The sequence below is a fragment of the Papaver somniferum genome, chromosome 4 (assembly GCF_003573695.1).
Source record: "Papaver somniferum cultivar HN1 chromosome 4, ASM357369v1, whole genome shotgun sequence".
Classification (NCBI taxonomy): domain Eukaryota; kingdom Viridiplantae; phylum Streptophyta; class Magnoliopsida; order Ranunculales; family Papaveraceae; genus Papaver; species Papaver somniferum.
In genome coordinates, this window is record NC_039361.1 from 123,314,098 (window position 1) to 123,332,378 (window position 18,281).

At 29.9% G+C, this 18,281-nt stretch overlaps 1 protein-coding gene across 1 annotated transcript in view; it reads left to right on the forward strand.

The window, feature by feature from the left end:
- The first annotated feature begins 2,243 nt into the window (after positions 1–2,243).
- LOC113273076 overlaps positions 2,244–18,281 on the forward strand; it is a 102,631-nt gene continuing 86,593 nt past the window's right edge. Inside the window, exon 1 of the mRNA XM_026522844.1 lies at positions 2,244–3,045. Within this exon, the coding sequence (XP_026378629.1) occupies positions 2,244–3,045 (802 nt within the window). The remainder of the gene's footprint in view (positions 3,046–18,281) is intronic.

Here is an 18,281-nt window from a genome sequence, read left to right on the forward strand (position 1 = left end):
GTGCTGTTGTGGTTAATGAGGTTGTTAACGGTGCTGGTGATAATGTGGATGATGCTCTTGCTGTAGGGCATGGTGGAGCTGTGGTGAATGGGATAGTTGAAGCTGGTTTGGTGGAGAGTGCGGTTGATTTGGAGAATGAATTTCTGTCTACTGAAGCCAAGCTTCAGGCAGCGTCTGAAGCTTTTGAGAAGGCTAAGAAGGCGTTAGCTTTGAAAAATGGTTTGGCTAGTGGGTTGTCAATGGTTGAAATTGCAACCTCATCTAAGTCAACTAAGAGTGGAGAATTGGCAAGAACTAATCACTCTAGTGATAGGAATGAGGCTAGTTCTTCTTTTAAGCCGGTTGAGGCTGGTAATAAGTCTTTGCAAGACATGGTGGTTGATAATATTGAGGATATCTCAAGCTACAGAGTTGTTGCTGAAGCTTCTATTGTGGTTTCTCCTAATAAGTTCAATGTCTTGAATGATGAGTTGGGTGTTGATAATGATGATGCTGAACAATTTTCGGGAGGGGGTTCGGATGCTGCTGAAAACTCTTCTAGTGGTAGTTCGGATGAAGAGTTGACACCTGAGAAAGCTTCATCAGGTGTTAAGGGTGTTAAGTGGGCGGAAATACCAGTGGATATGCCAAAGAAAAGTAGGAAACCAAGCAGGGTTTTCCTTACAAGTTCTAGTTCTTCTCAACAACGTTTTAGTGATTCCAAATCAGATTCGGATTCTGAAGTGAATGCTTTGGGAAACCGAGTTAGAAAGGGTGTCTCACCTGTTTTACAAAGTAGGATTCCTAGCAAGATTCCACAAGCTATTCATAAATATAGGAAGAGTGTTTCCTGATGAGAGTTCTCTATTGGAATATTAATGGGGTGGCGAAGGTGGAAGCGGGTAGTAAGTTACGTAAGTTGGTGCATGAGTTCAAGCCGGTTGTACTTTGTATTGCTGAGCCTAAGATTCGTTACACTGACAATGTTATGATAAGGTTAAATTTGGCTGGTTATAATAACAAGGTAATTCATAATTCTACTTTTAGTTCTTTGGTTAATTTGTGGATTCTTTGGGATGATTGTATTAAGGAGCCGGTGGTGATTAATATGTCTAGGAAGGCCATTACGGTTAAAAATGAGGGGGTATTTATCTCTTTTGTTCATGCTAGTTATATTCAAGTTTTTCGAAGGAGGCTTTGGAGTCAACTTGCTGCTGTTGACGCAACTACTCCTTGGTTGGTTATGGGGGATTTCAATTGTGTTCTTCGTCAAGATGAAAAAAAGGGGGTAGGGTAACTCGTATCTCTTGTATTAATGAGTTTTCTGATTGGATGGAGGATAATAACTTGTTTGAAGCTGATTCGTTGGGGTCTAAGTTTACTTGGACCAATGGTCAGGCTGGTGTTGGTAGAATTATTAGTAAGTTGGATCGTGCTATTATTAATGAACCTTGGTTGTCTAAGTTTTCGAATTGACGGTGTGAAGCTCTTCCTAGGGAAGTTTCTGACCACTCGACTCTTATTGGTTTTCCTTTTTGTGACCCTCGGCCTAGACGTGCTCTTTTGTTGAAAAAGTTAGGGAACGTAAAACCCTAAATCCAACTTCAGTTGATATTTCCTTGTTACCAAATCCTACTCTTGTTGAGGGTGAGCCAGCTCTTGTCATCCCTAATGATTATTATCAGGAAGGATGCAAGCCTTTTCAATATAGCTTCATAGCTAGACTGGATGCTACAGGTTTAAAGTTTGTTGAGGTTCAAAAAATCCTTGAAAATCAATGGAAACTTAAGAATAGGTGTAAGTTTATACCTATGAGCAAAGGATTCTTTGTTATTATGTTATCTTCACAATTGGAAAAGGAGAAGATTCGTGCTGAAAAGTGGTTTGTCAATCAACAAATTCTGAGGCTGATTGATTGGTACCCAGGTTTTAATCCTGATAAACAAAGAACGTCCCATGCAGCTATTTGGGTACGTTTTCTTGGTCTCCCTATTGAGATATGGACTGAGAAATCTTTACTTTCTATTGGGAAAATCCTTGGAACACCAATTGTGGTGGATCAAAGAACCCTAAATCTGGAATATGGTCACTTCACAGCTGTTTTGGTAGATATAGACTTCGCAAAGCATATTCCTGACCGAATCTCTATCACTGCAGGAGGTAAAAAAATTTGGCAATATGTTGATATACCAAATTCACCTAAATTTTGTTTATCTTGCAATATTATTGGGCATGTTGATGGTGAATGCAAAAAGAAGAATAGCATGAAGGCTGCTGGTAAGGAAAAACAGCTTGTTCATAAATTTTGGCAAGCAAAATCACCTAAAACTAATGAGGAAGAGCAGAAGTCTTTGAATCTGGAGAATAAGGAGGATAATATGGTTGATGCTTCAGCTGAGAGGGATGATGCGGCTCAGCTTAGATTGCAAAACACAATTGCAGCCAAGAAAGTGCTTGCTGCACGTACACAATCTGCTCATGCAGACCATGCAAAGTTCGGGATGAACCAAACTTCAGCTCAGTCCGGGATAACTCAATCCGTGTCTGAATTGGAAACTGAAATAAGAGTCGTGAATAAAGAAACTTCTGAAGTTGTTGGAGCTACAGCTAGAGAAGATATTACACGAATAGATTCTATCAATGCAGAGGCCGGGATGAACCAAAACTCTTCAGCTCAGTCCGGGATAAACAATACAACTCAATCCGTGTCTGATTTGGAAACTCAAATAAGAGTCGTGAATAAAGGAACTTCTGAAGTTGTTGGAGCTACAGCTAGTGAAGATATTACACGTACAGATTGTATCAATGCAGGCCATGCAGGTCAGACCGTGGTTGATTTGATAAATCTTAAAAACACTCCTACTGACGTTATTGATGCTAATCAGTTGGAAAAGGAGCTAGCTAAATCTGCTGCTGAGTTGCGTGAGGCTCAGATGAAGTTTATTCATTGTAAAAATAACATTGCAGATCAGAAAGATATAGCTTTACGTAAGGAAGATATGGCTGCTCAGAGCTTTTCTAAAGATGAATGGACTCAAGTGGAAGGAAAGAAACCCCCTAGCAAAGGTATTTTCTCTTTTACTCCTTTTGTGAAGGATTATACTCCTTTTGCGGATGATTTGATGCAAACTGAAGTTGTGGTTAAAAACAAATTTGATGTTCTGGAATCTGAGTTAGGCCTTAATAATGTTATTATTGAGGAAGAGGAGGAGGATCATGTAGAATCTAGTGACTCAGATGTTAGTATGGGTTCTAAAAGTTGGGGTGGGGTTGATGCTGACATTTTAGCAAGGAAAAAAGCTAGGAAAGTTGCCAAACAGGCTGCTAATATTTTAGCAAAGCGTTCTTTGCAATCTGATTCAAGTTTGGAATCTTCTCCCAGCAAGTCTATTGAGGAATCTCCAAGCCCTAACATGGAAATTCAATCGGGGTTGGTTGATACTGTTTTTGATAAGAATAATATTTTGTCTAAGGAAGAATTAGAGGTGGCAAGAAATATTCAGTTAGAAGATGTGCGTGCTCAGTTCATTAGAAGTCCAGCTTTTAGACGAAAATATCTCAAAGAAAAGAGGGAGCAAATGGAAAGTATGAATTCAAAGAAAAAATCTCCTAGTAAGTTGTCTCCTATTAAGCTTGTTCCTGGTAACTTTTCCTCTGAGGATGAAGATGGAGAGTTTTATGTGGATGAAGATGAAGATGTCTCGGGTAACTATGCTTTTGATACGGATATTATGGATGGAATTTTTTCTAAGAGCAAATCGCATAGAGTTGGTTGCAGCAGAAGTAAATTGAAAGGAGTTGGCTATAAATATAGGTAGCTTCTTTTAATTTTCTGGTTACTACTTTTGTTATTTCTTTTTTGTTTTTAGTCCCCTTTGGTTTATGGGGGTAGGGAGTTTTGTGCTTCTTTTTTGTAATTCTTGTAATTACGTTCTTTTGGCTTAATAAACTTTTTTGACCTAGCAAAAAAAAAAAAAAACAAATCTAAAATTCTTCTTCTTGGAAATGAGACCAGCAATAATTTGAGTTAAATCATAGTCACCATAGGTCTCTTTGTAATCATCTTCATAATCAGCATAAGTTTCAGCATAGTCACAATTCTCTTCATTTTAATCTGAAGCATAATTACCACCCGAAACAAGCTTAATAGGAGATTGAGCTTTCTTCTTAGTTAACATTCTATCTAGTTGCTCTTTTTTTTCCTTGAAATAGTCTTATCTATAAACTGGATCTCTAATGAATTTAGCACGCACTTCATCAATCTGTCTGAAATAGTCTGAAAAAATGTATTGTAATCACATATAATATGTTCTAAGGCAGTACGTCTAGTGAAAATTGCATTTCTATGTACGTTGATTCAAGAAAATATGAAGGAAGTCAAATTTCACTAAAGAAGAAGGACGAAAGACCAAGCAGAACTAATCCAAATCCAAACAAATTTCATCTATCTTGAATCAAATTGAAAGACAAATTTCACAAAAACAAAGTGTTCATAAAAATGTTGAATTTTATATATGTTAACTCAAAAAGTCTACACACTTCGTTATACGTCTAAAATTGATTTCTGAGACTAAATTGTAAACTAGATAAACTCATCTTTAACAGAAAAAGTTTGAAAATGTATTGTAATCACAAATAATATGTTCTAAGTCATTACGTCTAGTAAAAATTGCAGTTCTATGTATGTTGCTTCAAGAAAATATGAAGGAAGTCAAATTTCACAATAGAAGAAGGATGAAACACCAAGCAGAACTAATCCAATTCCTAACAAATTTCACCTATCTTGAATCAAATAGAAAGACAAAGCCAACACAAAAAGAAAGAGTTCATAAAAATGTTGAATTTTATATACGTTAACTCGAAAAAAAGTCTACAAACTTCGGTATAAGTCGGAAATTGATTTTGAGACTAAATTGTAAGTTAGATAAACTCATCTTTAACAGAAAATGTTTGAAAAATGTATTGTAATTACAATTAATATGTTCTAAGGAAATACGTCTAGTAAAAATTGCATTTCTATGTACGTTGATTCAAGAAAATATGAAGTCAAATTTCACAATAGAAGAAGGATGAAAGACCAAGAAGAACTAATCCAAATCCTAACAAATTTCATCTATCTAGAATCAAATATAAAGACAATGCCAACACAAAAACAAAGAGTTCATAAAAATGTTGAATTTTATATACGTTAACTCAAAAAAGTCTAAACACTTTGTTATACATCTAAAATTGATTTCTGAGACTAAATTGTAAACTAGATAAACTCATCTTTAACAGAAAAAGTTTGAAAAATGTATCGTAATCACAAATAATATGCTCTAAGGCATTACGTCTAGTAAAAATTGCATTTCTATGTACGTTGATTCAAGAAAATATGAAGGAAGTCAAATTTCACAATAGAAGAAGGATGAAAGACCAAGAAGAACTAATCGAAATCCTAACAAATTTCATCTATCTTGAACAAATAGAAAGACAAAGCCCACACAAAAAGAAAGAGTTCATAAAAAGGTTGAATTTTATGTACGTTAACTCAAAAAAGTCTACACACTTCGTTATACATCTGAAATTGATTTCTGAGACTAAATTGTAAACTAGATAAACTCATCTTTAACAGAAAAAGTTTGAAAAATGTATCGTAATCACAAATAATATGCTCTAAGGCATTACGTCTAGTAAAAATTGCATTTCTATGTACGTTGATTCAAGAAAATATGAAGGAAGTCAAATTTCACAAAAGAAGAAGGACGAAAGACCAAGCAGAACTAATCCAAATCCTAACAAATTTCTCTATCTTGAATAAAATAGAAAGACAAAGCCAACACAAAAAGAGAGTGTTCATAAAAATGTTGAATTTTATATATGTTAACTCAAAAGGTCTACATACTTCGTTATACGTCTGAAATTGATATCTGAGACTAAATTGTAAACTAGATAAACTCATCTTTAACAGAACAAGTTTGAAAAATGTATTGTAATCACAAATAATATATTCTAAGGCATTACGTCTAGTAAAAATTGCATTTCTATGTACGTTGATTCAAGAAAATATGAAGGAAGTCAAATTTTACAATAGAAGAAGGATGAAAGACCAAGAAGAACTAATCCAAATCCTAACAAATTTCATCTATCTTGAATCAAATAGAAAGACAAAGCCAACAAAAAAAGAAAGAGTTCATAAAAAGGTTGAATTTTATGTACGTTAACTCAAAAAAGTCTACACACTTCGTTATACATCTGAAATTGATTTCTGAGACTAAATTGTAAACTAGAAAAACTCATCTTTAACAGAAAAAGTTTGAAAAATGTATTTTAATCACAAATAATATGTTCTAAGGCATTACGTCTAGTAAAAATTGCAGTTCTATATATGTTGCTTCAAGAAAATATGAAGGAAGTCAAATTTCACAATAGAAGAAGGATGAAACACCAAGCAGAACTAATCCAAATCCTAACAAACTTCATCTATCTTGAATCAAATAGAAAAACAAAGCAACACAAAAAGAAAGAGTTCATAAAAATGTTGAATTTTATATACGTTATCTCGAAAAAAGTCTACAAACTTCGGTATACGTCTGAAATTGATATCTGAGACTAAATTGTAAACTAGATAAACTCATCTTTAAAAGAAAAAGTTTGAAAAATGTATTGTAATCACAAATAATATGTTCTAAGGCATTACGTCTAGTAAAAATTGCATTTCTATGTACGTTGATTCAAGAAAATATGAAGGAAGTCAAATTTCACAATAGAAGAAGGATGAAAGACCAAGAAGAACTAATCCAAATCCTAACAAATTTCATCTATCTTGAATAAAATAGAAAGACAAAGCCAACACAAAAAGAAAGAGTTCATAAAAATGTTGAATTTTATGTACGTTAATTCAAAAAAGTCTACACACTTCGTTATACATCTGAAATTGATTTCTGAGACTAAATTGTAAACTAGATAAACTCATCTTTAACAGAAAAAGTTTGAAAAATGTATTGTAATCACAAATAATATGTTCTAAGGCATTACGTCTAGTAAAAATTGCATTTTTATGTACGTTGATTCAAGAAAATATGAAGGAAGTCAAATTTCACAATAGAAGAAGGATGAAAGACCAAGAAGAACTAATCCAAATCCTAAAAAATTTCATCTATCTTGAATTAAATAGAAAGACAAAGCTAACACAAAAAGAAAGAGTTCATAAAAATGTTGAATTTTATATACGTTAACTCAAAAAGTCTACACACTTCGTTATACGTCTGAAATTGATATCTGAGACTAAATTGTAAAATAGATAAACTCATCTTTAACAGTAAAAGTTTGAAAAATGTATTGTAATCACAAATAATATGTTCTAAGGCATTACGTCTAGTAAAAATTGCATTTCTATGTACCTTGATTCAAGAAAATATGAAGGAAGTCAAATTTCACAATAGAAGAAGGATAAAAGCCCAGGCAGAACTAATCCAAATTCCAACAAATTTCATCTATTTGAATTAAATTGAAAGACAAAGCCAATACAAAAATAAAGAGTTCATAAAAATGTTAGATTTTTTATACGTTAGCTCAAAAAAGTCTACACACTTCGTTATACATCTGAAATTGATTTCTGAGACTAAATTGTAAACTAGATAAACTCATCTTTAACAGAAAAAGTTTGAAAAATGTATTGTAATCACAAATAATATGTTCTAAGACATTACGTCTAGTAAAAATTGCATTTCTATGTACGTTGATTCAAGAAAATATGAAGGAAGTCAAATTTCATAATAGAAGAAGGACGAAATACCAAGCAGAACTAATCCAAATACTAACAAATTTCTCTATCTTGAATCAAATAGAATGACAAAGCCAACACAAAAAGAGAGTGTTCATAAAAATGTTGAATTTTATATATGTTAACTCAAAAAAGTCTACACACTTCGTTATACGTCTGACATTGATATCTGAGACTAAATTGTAAACTAGATAAACTCATCTTTAAAAGAAAAAGTTTTAAAAATGTATTGTAATCACAAATAATATGTTCTAAGGCATTACGTCTAGTAAAAATTGCATTTCTATGTACGTTGATTCAAGAAAATATGAAGGAAGTAAAATTTCATAATAGAAGAAGGACGAAAGACCAAGCAGAACTAATCCAAATCCTAACAAATTTCTCTATCTTGAATCAAATTGAAAGACAATGCCAACACAAAATGAAAGTGTTCATAAAAATGTTGAATTTTATATACGTTAACTCAAAAAAGTCTACACACATCGTTATACATCTGAAATTGATTTCTGAGACTAAATTGTAAACTAGATAAACTCATCTTTAACAGTAAAAGTTTGAAAAATGTATTGTAATCACAAATAATATGTTCTAAGGCATTACATCTAGTAAAAATTGCATTTTTATGTACGTTGATTCAAGAAAATATGAAGGAAGTCAAAATTCACAATAGAAGAAGGACGAGAGACCAAGCTGAACTAATCCAAATCCTAACAAATTTCTCTATATTCAATCAAATAGAAAGACAAAGCCAACACAAAATCAAAGAGTTCATAAAAATGTTGAATTTTATATATGTTAACTCAAAAAAGTCTACACACATCGTTATACATCTGAAATTGATTTCTGAGACTAAATTGTAAACTAGATAAACTCATCTTTAACAGAAAAAGTTTGAAAAATGTATCATAATCACAAATAATATGCTCTAAGGCATTACGTCTAGTAAAAATTGCATTCTATGTACGTTGATTCAAGAAAATATGAAGGAAGTCAAATTTCACCATATAAGAAGGACGAAAAACCAAGCAGAACTAATCCAAATCCTAACAAATTTCTCTATCTTGAATCAAATAGAAAGACAAAGCCAACACAAAAAGAGAGTGTTCATAAAAATGTTAAATTTTATATATGTTAACTCAAAAAGTCTACACACTTCGTTATACGTTTGAAATTTATTTCTGAGACTAAATTGTAAACTAGATAAATTCATCTTTAACAGAAAAAGTTTGAAAAATGTATTGTAATCACAAATAATATGTTCTAAGGCATTACGTCTAGTAAAAATTGCATTTCTATGTACGTTGATTCAAGAAAATATGAAGGAATTAAATTTCACAATAGAAGAAGGATGAAAGACCAAGAAGAACTAATCCAAATCCTAACAAATTTCTCTATCTTGAATCAAATAGAAAGACAAAGCCAACACAAAAAGAAAGAGTTCATAAAAATGTTGAATTTTATGTACGTTAACTCAAAAAAAGTCTACACACTTCGTTATACATCTGAAATTGATTTCCGAGACTAAATTGTAAACTAGATAAACTCATCTTTAACAGAAAAAGTTTGAAAAATTTATTGTAATCACAAATAATATGTTCTAAGGCATTACGTCTAGTAAAAATTGCATTTCTATGTACGTTGATTCAAGAAAATATGAAGGAAGTCAAATTTCACAATAGAAGAAAGATAAAAGCCCAGGCAGAACTAATCCAAATTCCAACAAATTTCATCTATTTGAATTAAATTGAAAGACAAAACCAATACAAAAATAAAGAATTCATAAAAATGTTAGATTTTTTATACGTTAACTCAAAAAGTCTACACACTTCGTTATACATCTGAAATTGATTTCTGAGACTAAATTGTAAACTAGGTAAACTCATCTTTAACAGAAAAAGTTTGAAAAATGTATTGTAATCACAAATAATATGTTCTAAGACATTACGTCGAGTAAAAATTGCATTTCTATGTACGTTAATTCAAGAAAATATGAAGTCAAATTTCACAATAGAAGAAGGACGAGAGACCAAGCAGAACTAATCCAAATCCTAACAAATTTCTCTATATTGAATCAAATAGAAAGACAAAGCCAACACAAAATGAAAGAGTTCATAAAAATGTTGAATTTTATATACGTAAACTCAAAAAAGTCTACACACTTCGTTATACATCTGAAATTGATTTCTGAGATTAAATTTTAAACTAGATAAACTCATCTTTAACAGTAAAAGTTCGAAAAATATATTGTAATCACAAATAATATGTTCTAAGGCATTACATCTAGTAAAAATTGCATTTTTATGTACGTTGATTCAAGAAAATATGAAGGAAGTCAAAATTCACAATAGAAGAAGGACGAGAGACCAAGCTGAACTAATCCAAATCCTAACAAATTTCTCTATATTCAATCAAATAGAAATACAAAGCCAACACAAAATCAAAGAGTTCATAAAAATGTTGAATTTTATATATGTTAACTCAAAAAAGTCTACACACTTCGTTATACGTCTGACATTGATATCTGAGACTAAATTGTAAACGAGATAAACTCATCTTTAAAAGAAAAAGTTTTAAAAATGTATTGTAATCACAAATAATATGTTCTAAGGCATTACGTCTAGTAAAAATTGCATTTCTATGTACGTTGATTCAAGAAAATATGAAGGAAGTAAAATTTAATAATAGAAGAAGGACGAAAGACCAAGCAGAACTAATCCAAATCCTAACAAATTTCTCTATCTTGAATCAAATTGAAAGACAATGCCAACACAAAATGAAAGTGTTCATAAAAATGTTGAATTTTATATACGTTAACTCAAAAAAGTCTACACACATCGTTATACATCTGAAATTGATTTCTGAGACTAAATTGTAAACTAGATAAACTCATCTTTAACAGTAAAAGTTTGAAAAATGTATTGTAATCACAAATAATATGTTCTAAGGCATTACATCTAGTAAAAATTGCATTTTTATGTACGTTGATTCAAGAAAATATGAAGGAAGTCAAAATTCACAATAGAAGAAGGACGAGAGACCAAGCTGAACTAATCCAAATCCTAACAAATTTCTCTATATTCAATCAAATAGAAATACAAAGCCAACACAAAATCAAAGAGTTCATAAAAATGTTGAATTTTATATATGTTAACTCAAAAAAGTCTACACACATCGTTATACATCTGAAATTGATTTCTGAGACTAAATTGTAAACTAGATAAACTCATCTTTAACAGTAAAAGTTTGAAAAATGTATTGTAATCACAAATAATATGTTCTAAGGCATTACATCTAGTAAAAATTGCATTTTTATGTACGTTGATTCAAGAAAATATGAAGGAAGTCAAATTTCACAATAGAAGAAAGATAAAAGCCCAGGCAGAACTAATCCAAATTCCAACAAATTTCATCTATTTGAATTAAATTGAAAGACAAAGCCAATACAAAAATAAAGAATTCATAAAAATGTTAGATTTTTTATACGTTAACTCAAAAAAGTCTACACACTTCGTTATACATCTGAAATTGATTTCTGAGACTAAATTGTAAACTAGGTAAACTCATCTTTAACAGAAAAAGTTTGAAAAATGTATTGTAATCACAAATAATATGTTCTAAGACATTACGTCTAGTAAAAATTGCATTTCTATGTACGTTAATTCAAGAAAATATGAAGTCAAATTTCACAATAGAAGAAGGACGAGAGACCAAGCAGAACTAATCCAAATCCTAACAAATTTCTCTATATTGAATCAAATAGAAAGACAAAGCCAACACAAAATGAAAGAGTTCATAAAAATGTTGAATTTTATATACGTAAACTCAAAAAAGTCTACACACTTCGTTATACATCTGAAATTGATTTCTGAGACTAAATTGTAAACTAGATAAACTCATCTTTAACAGAAAAAGTTTGAAAAATGTATCATAATCACAAATAATATGCTCTAAGGCATTACGTCTAGTAAAAATTGCATTCTATGTACGTTGATTCAAGAAAATATGAAGGAAGTCAAATTTCACCATATAAGAAGGACGAATAACCAAGCAGAACTAATCCAAATCCTAACAAATTTCTCTATCTTGAATCAAATAGAAAGACAAAGCCAACACAAAAAGAGAGTGTTCATAAAAATGTTAAATTTTATATATGTTAACTCAAAAAGTCTACACACTTCGTTATACGTTTGAAATTTATTTCTGAGACTAAATTGTAAACTAGATAAATTCATCTTTAACAGAAAAAGTTTGAAAAATGTATTGTAATCACAAATAATATGTTCTAAGGCATTACGTCTAGTAAAAATTGCATTTCTATGTACGTTGATTCAAGAAATATGAAGGAATTAAATTTCACAATAGAAGAAGGATGAAAGACCAAGAAGAACTAATCCAAATCCTAACAAATTTCTCTATCTTGAATCAAATAGAAAGACAAAGCCAACACAAAAAGAAAGAGTTCATAAAAATGTTGAATTTTATGTACGTTAACTCAAAAAAAGTCTACACACTTCGTTATACATCTGAAATTGATTTCCGAGACTAAATTGTAAACTAGATAAACTCATCTTTAACAGAAAAAGTTTGAAAAATTTATTGTAATCACAAATAATATGTTCTAAGGCATTACGTCTAGTAAAAATTGCATTTCTATGTACGTTGATTCAAGAAAATATGAAGGAAGTCAAATTTCACAATAGAAGAAAGATAAAAGCCCAGGCAGAACTAATCCAAATTCCAACAAATTTCATCTATTTGAATTAAATTGAAAGACAAAACCAATACAAAAATAAAGAATTCATAAAAATGTTAGATTTTTTATACGTTAACTCAAAAAAGTCTACACACTTCGTTATACATCTGAAATTGATTTCTGAGACTAAATTGTAAACTAGGTAAACTCATCTTTAACAGAAAAAGTTTGAAAAATGTATTGTAATCACAAATAATATGTTCTAAGACATTACGTCTAGTAAAAATTGCATTTCTATGTACGTTAATTCAAGAAAATATGAAGTCAAATTTCACAATAGAAGAAGGACGAGAGACCAAGCAGAACTAATCCAAATCCTAACAAATTTCTAATATTGAATCAAATAGAAAGACAAAGCCAACACAAAATGAAAGAGTTCATAAAAATGTTGAATTTTATATACGTAAACTCAAAAAAGTCTACACACTTCGTTATACATCTGAAATTGATTTCTGAGATTAAATTTTAAACTAGATAAACTCATCTTTAACAGTAAAAGTTCGAAAAATATATTGTAATCACAAATAATATGTTCTAAGGCATTACATCTAGTAAAAATTTCATTTTTATGTACGTTGATTCAAGAAAATATGAAGGAAGTCAAAATTCACAATAGAAGAAGGACGAGAGACCAAGCTGAACTAATCCAAATCCTAACAAATTTCTCTATATTCAATCAAATAGAAATACAAAGCCAACACAAAATCAAAGAGTTCATAAAAATGTTGAATTTTATATATGTTAACTCAAAAAAGTCTACACACTTCGTTATACGTCTGACATTGATATCTGAGACTAAATTGTAAACTAGATAAACTCATCTTTAAAAGAAAAAGTTTTAAAAATGTATTGTAATCACAAATAATATGTTCTAAGGCATTACGTCTAGTAAAAATTGCATTTCTATGTACGTTGATTCAAGAAAATATGAAGGAAGTAAAATTTCATAATAGAAGAAGGACGAAAGACCAAGCAGAACTAATCCAAATCCTAACAAATTTCTCTATCTTGAATCAAATTGAAAGACAATGCCAACACAAAATGAAAGTGTTCATAAAAATGTTGAATTTTATATACGTTAACTCAAAAAAGTCTACACACATCGTTATACATCTGAAATTGATTTCTGAGACTAAATTGTAAACTAGATAAACTCATCTTTAACAGTAAAAGTTTGAAAAATGTATTGTAATCACAAATAATATGTTCTAAGGCATTACATCTAGTAAAAATTGCATTTTTATGTACGTTGATTCAAGAAAATATGAAGGAAGTCAAAATTCACAATAGAAGAAGGACGAGAGACCAAGCTGAACTAATCCAAATCCTAACAAATTTCTCTATATTCAATCAAATAGAAATACAAAGCCAACACAAAATCAAAGAGTTCATAAAAATGTTGAATTTTATATATGTTAACTCAAAAAAGTCTACACACATCGTTATACATCTGAAATTGATTTCTGAGACTAAATTGTAAACTAGATAAACTCATATTTAACAGTAAAAGTTTGAAAAATGTATTGTAATCACAAATAATATGTTCTAAGGCATTACATCTAGTAAAAATTGCATTTTTATGTACGTTGATTCAAGAAAATATGAAGGAAGTCAAAATTCACAATAGAAGAAGGACGAGAGACCAAGCAGAACTAATCCAAATCCTAACAAATTTCTCTATCTTGAATCAAATAGAAAGACAAAGCCAACACAAAAAGAGAGTGTTCATAAAAATGTTAAATTTTATATATGTTAACTCAAAAAGTCTACACACTTCGTTATACGTCTGAAATTTATTTCTGAGACTAAATTGTAAACTAGATAAATTCATCTTTAACAGAAAAAGTTTGAAAAATGTATTGTAATCACAAATAATATGTTCTAAGGCATTACGTCTAGTAAAAATTGCATTCTATGTACGTTGATTCAAGAAAATATGAAGGAAGTCAAATTTCACAATAGATGAAGGACGAGAGACCAAGCAGAACTAATCCAAATCCTAACAAATTTCTCTATATTCAATCAAATAGAAAGACAAAGCCAACACAAAATCAAAGAGTTCATAAAAATGTTGAATTTTATATACGTTAACTCAAAAAATTCTACACACATCGTTATACATCTGAAATTGATTTCTGAGACTAAATTGTAAACTAGATAAACTCATCTTTAACAGAAAAAGTTTGAAAAATGTATCATAATCACAAATAATATGCTCTAAGGCATTACGTCTAGTAAAAATTGCATTCTATGTACGTTGATTCAAGAAAATATGAAGGAAGTCAAATTTCATCATATAAGAAGGACGAAAGACCAAGCAGAACTAATCCAAATCCTAACAAATTTCTCTATCTTGAATCAAATAGAAAGACAAAGCCAACACAAAAAGAGAGTGTTCATAAAAATGTTGAATTTTATATATGTTAACTCAAAAAGTCTACACACTTCGTTATACGTCTGAAATTGATATCTGAGACTAAATTGTATACTAGATAAACTCATCTTTAAAAGAAAAAGTTTGAAAAATGTATTGTAATCACAAATAATATGTTCTAAGGCATTACGTCTAGTAAAAATTGCATTTTTATGTACGTTGATTCAAGAAAATATGAAGGAAGTCAAATTTCACAATAGAAGAAGGATGAAAGACCAAGAAGAACTAATCAAATCCTAACAAATTTCATATATCTTGAATCAAATAGAAAGACAAAGCCAACACAAAAAGAAAGAGTTCATAAAAATGTTGATTTTATGTACGTTAACTCAAAAAAGTCTACACACTTCGTTATACATCTGAAATTGATTTCTGAGACTAAATTGCAAACTAGATAAACTCATCTTTAACAAAAAAAAGTTTGAAAAATGTATTGTAATCACAAATAATATGTTCTAAGGCATTACGTCTAGTAAAAATTGCATTTCTATGTACCTTGATTTAAGAAAATATGAAGGAAGTCAAATTTCACAATAGAAGAAGGATAAAAGCCCAGACAGAACTAATCCAAATTCCAACAAATTTCATCTATTTGAATTAAATTGAAAGACAAAGCCAATACAAAAATAAAGAGTTCATAAAAATGTTAAATTTTTTATACGTTAACTCAAAAAAGTCTACACACTTCGTTATACATCTGAAATTGATTTCTGAGACTAAATTGTAAACTAGATAAACTCATCTTTAACAGAAAAAGTTTGAAAAATGTATTGTAATCACAAATAATATGTTCTAAGACATTACGTCTAGTAAAAATTGCATTTCTATGTACGTTGATTCAAGAAAATATGAAGGAAGTCAAATTTCATAATAGAAGAAGGACGAAAGACCAAGCAGAACTAATCCAAATCCTAACAAATTTCTCTATCTTGAATGAAATAGAAAGACAAAGCCAACACAAAAAGAGAGTGTTCATAAAAATGTTGAATTTTATATATGTTAACTCAAAAAAGTCTACACACTTCGTTATACGTCTGACATTGATATCTGAGACTAAATTGTAAACTAGATAAACTCATCTTTAAACGAAAAAGTTATAAAAATGTATTGTAATCACAAATAATATGTTCTAAGGCATTACGTCTAGTAAAAATTGCATTTCTAAGTACGTTGATTCAAGAAAATATGAAGGAAGTAAAATTTCATAATAGAAGAAGGACGAAAGACCAAGCAGAACTAATCCAAATCCTAACAAATTTCTCTATCTTGAATCAAATTGAAAGACAATGCCAACACAAAATGAAAGTGTTCATAAAAATGTTGAATTTTATATACGTTAACTCAAAAAAGTCTACACACATCGTTATACATCTGAAATTGATTTCTGAGACTAAATTGTAAACTAGATAAACTCATCTTTAACAGTAAAAGTTTGAAAAATGTATTGTAATCACAAATAATATGTTCTAAGGCATTACGTCTAGTAAAAATTGCATTTATATGTACGTTGATTCAAGAAAATATGAAGGAAGTCAAATTTCACAATAGAAGAAGGACGAGAGACCAAGCAGAACTAATCCAAATCCTAACAAATTTCTCTTTATTCAATCAAATAGAAAGACAAAGCCAACACAAAATCAAAGAGTTCATAAAAATATTGAATTTTATATACGTTAACTCAAAAAATTCTACACACATCGTTATACATCTGAAATTGATTTCTGAGACTAAATTGTAAACTAGATAAACTCATCTTTAACAGAAAAAGTTTAAAAAATGTATGATAATCACAAATAATATGCTCTAAGGCATTACGTCTAGTAAAAATTGCATTCTATGTTGATTCAAGAAAATATGAAGGAAGTCAAATTTCACCATATAAGAAGGACGAAAAACCAAGCAGAACTAATCCAAATCCTAACAAATTTCTCTATCTTGAATCAAATAGAAAGACAAAGCCAACACAAAAAGAGAGTGTTCATAAAAATGTTAAATTTTATATATGTTAACTCAAAAAGTCTACACACTTCGTTATACGTCTGAAATTTATTTCTGAGACTAAATTGTAAACTAGATAAATTCATCTTTAACAGAAAAAGTTTGAAAAATGTATTGTAATCACAAATAACATGTTCTAAGGCATTACGTCTAGTAAAAATTGCATTTCTATGTACGTTGATTCAAGAAAATATGAAGGAAGTTAAATTTCACAATAGAAGAAGGATGAAAGACCAAGAAGAACTAATCTAAATCCTAACAAATTTCATCTATCTTGAATCAAATAGAAAGACAAAGCCAACACAAAAAGAAAGAGTTCATAAAAATGTTGAATTTTATGTACGTTAACTCAAAAAAAGTCTACACACTTCGTTATACATCTGAAATTGATTTCCGAGACTAAATTGTAAACTAGATAAACTCATCTTTAACAGAAAAAGTTTGAAAAATGTATTGTAATCACAAATAATATGTTCTAAAGCATTACGTCTAGTAAAAATTGCATTTCTATGTAGTTGATTCAAGAAAATATGAAGGAAGTCAAATTTCACAATAGAAGAAAGATAAAAGCCCAGGCAGAACTAATCCAAATTCCAACAAATTTCATCTATTTGAATTAAATTGAAAGACAATGCCAATACAAAAATAAAGAATTCATAAAAATGTTAGATTTTATATACGTTAATTCAAAAAAGTCTACACACTTCGTTATACATCTGAAATTGATTTCTGAGACTAAATTGTAAACTAGGAAAACTCATCTTTAACAGAAAAAATTTGAAAAATGTATTGTAATCACAAATAATATGTTCTAAGACATTACGTCTAGTAAAAATTGCATTTCTATGTACGTTAATTCAAGAAAATATGAAGTCAAATTTCACAATAGAAGAAGGACGAGAGACCAAGCAGAACTAATCCAAATCCTAACAAATTTCTCTATATTGAATCAAATAGAAAGACAAAGCCAACACAAAATGAAAGAGTTCGTAAAAATGTTGAATTTTATATACGTAAACTCAAAAAAGTCTACACACTTCGTTATACATCTGAAATTGATTTCTGAGACTAAATTGTAAACTAGATAAACTCATCTTTAACAGAAAAAGTTTGAAAAATGTATCATAATCACAAAAAATATATGCTCTAAGGCATTACGTCTAGTAAAAATTGCATTCTATGTACGTTGATTCAAGAAAATATGAAGGAAGTCAAATTTCATCATATAAGAAGGACGAAAGACCAAGCAGAACTAATCCAAATCATAACAAATTTCTCTATCTTGAATCAAATAGAAAGACAAAGCCAACACAAAAAGAGAGTGTTCATAAAAATGTTGAATTTTATATGTT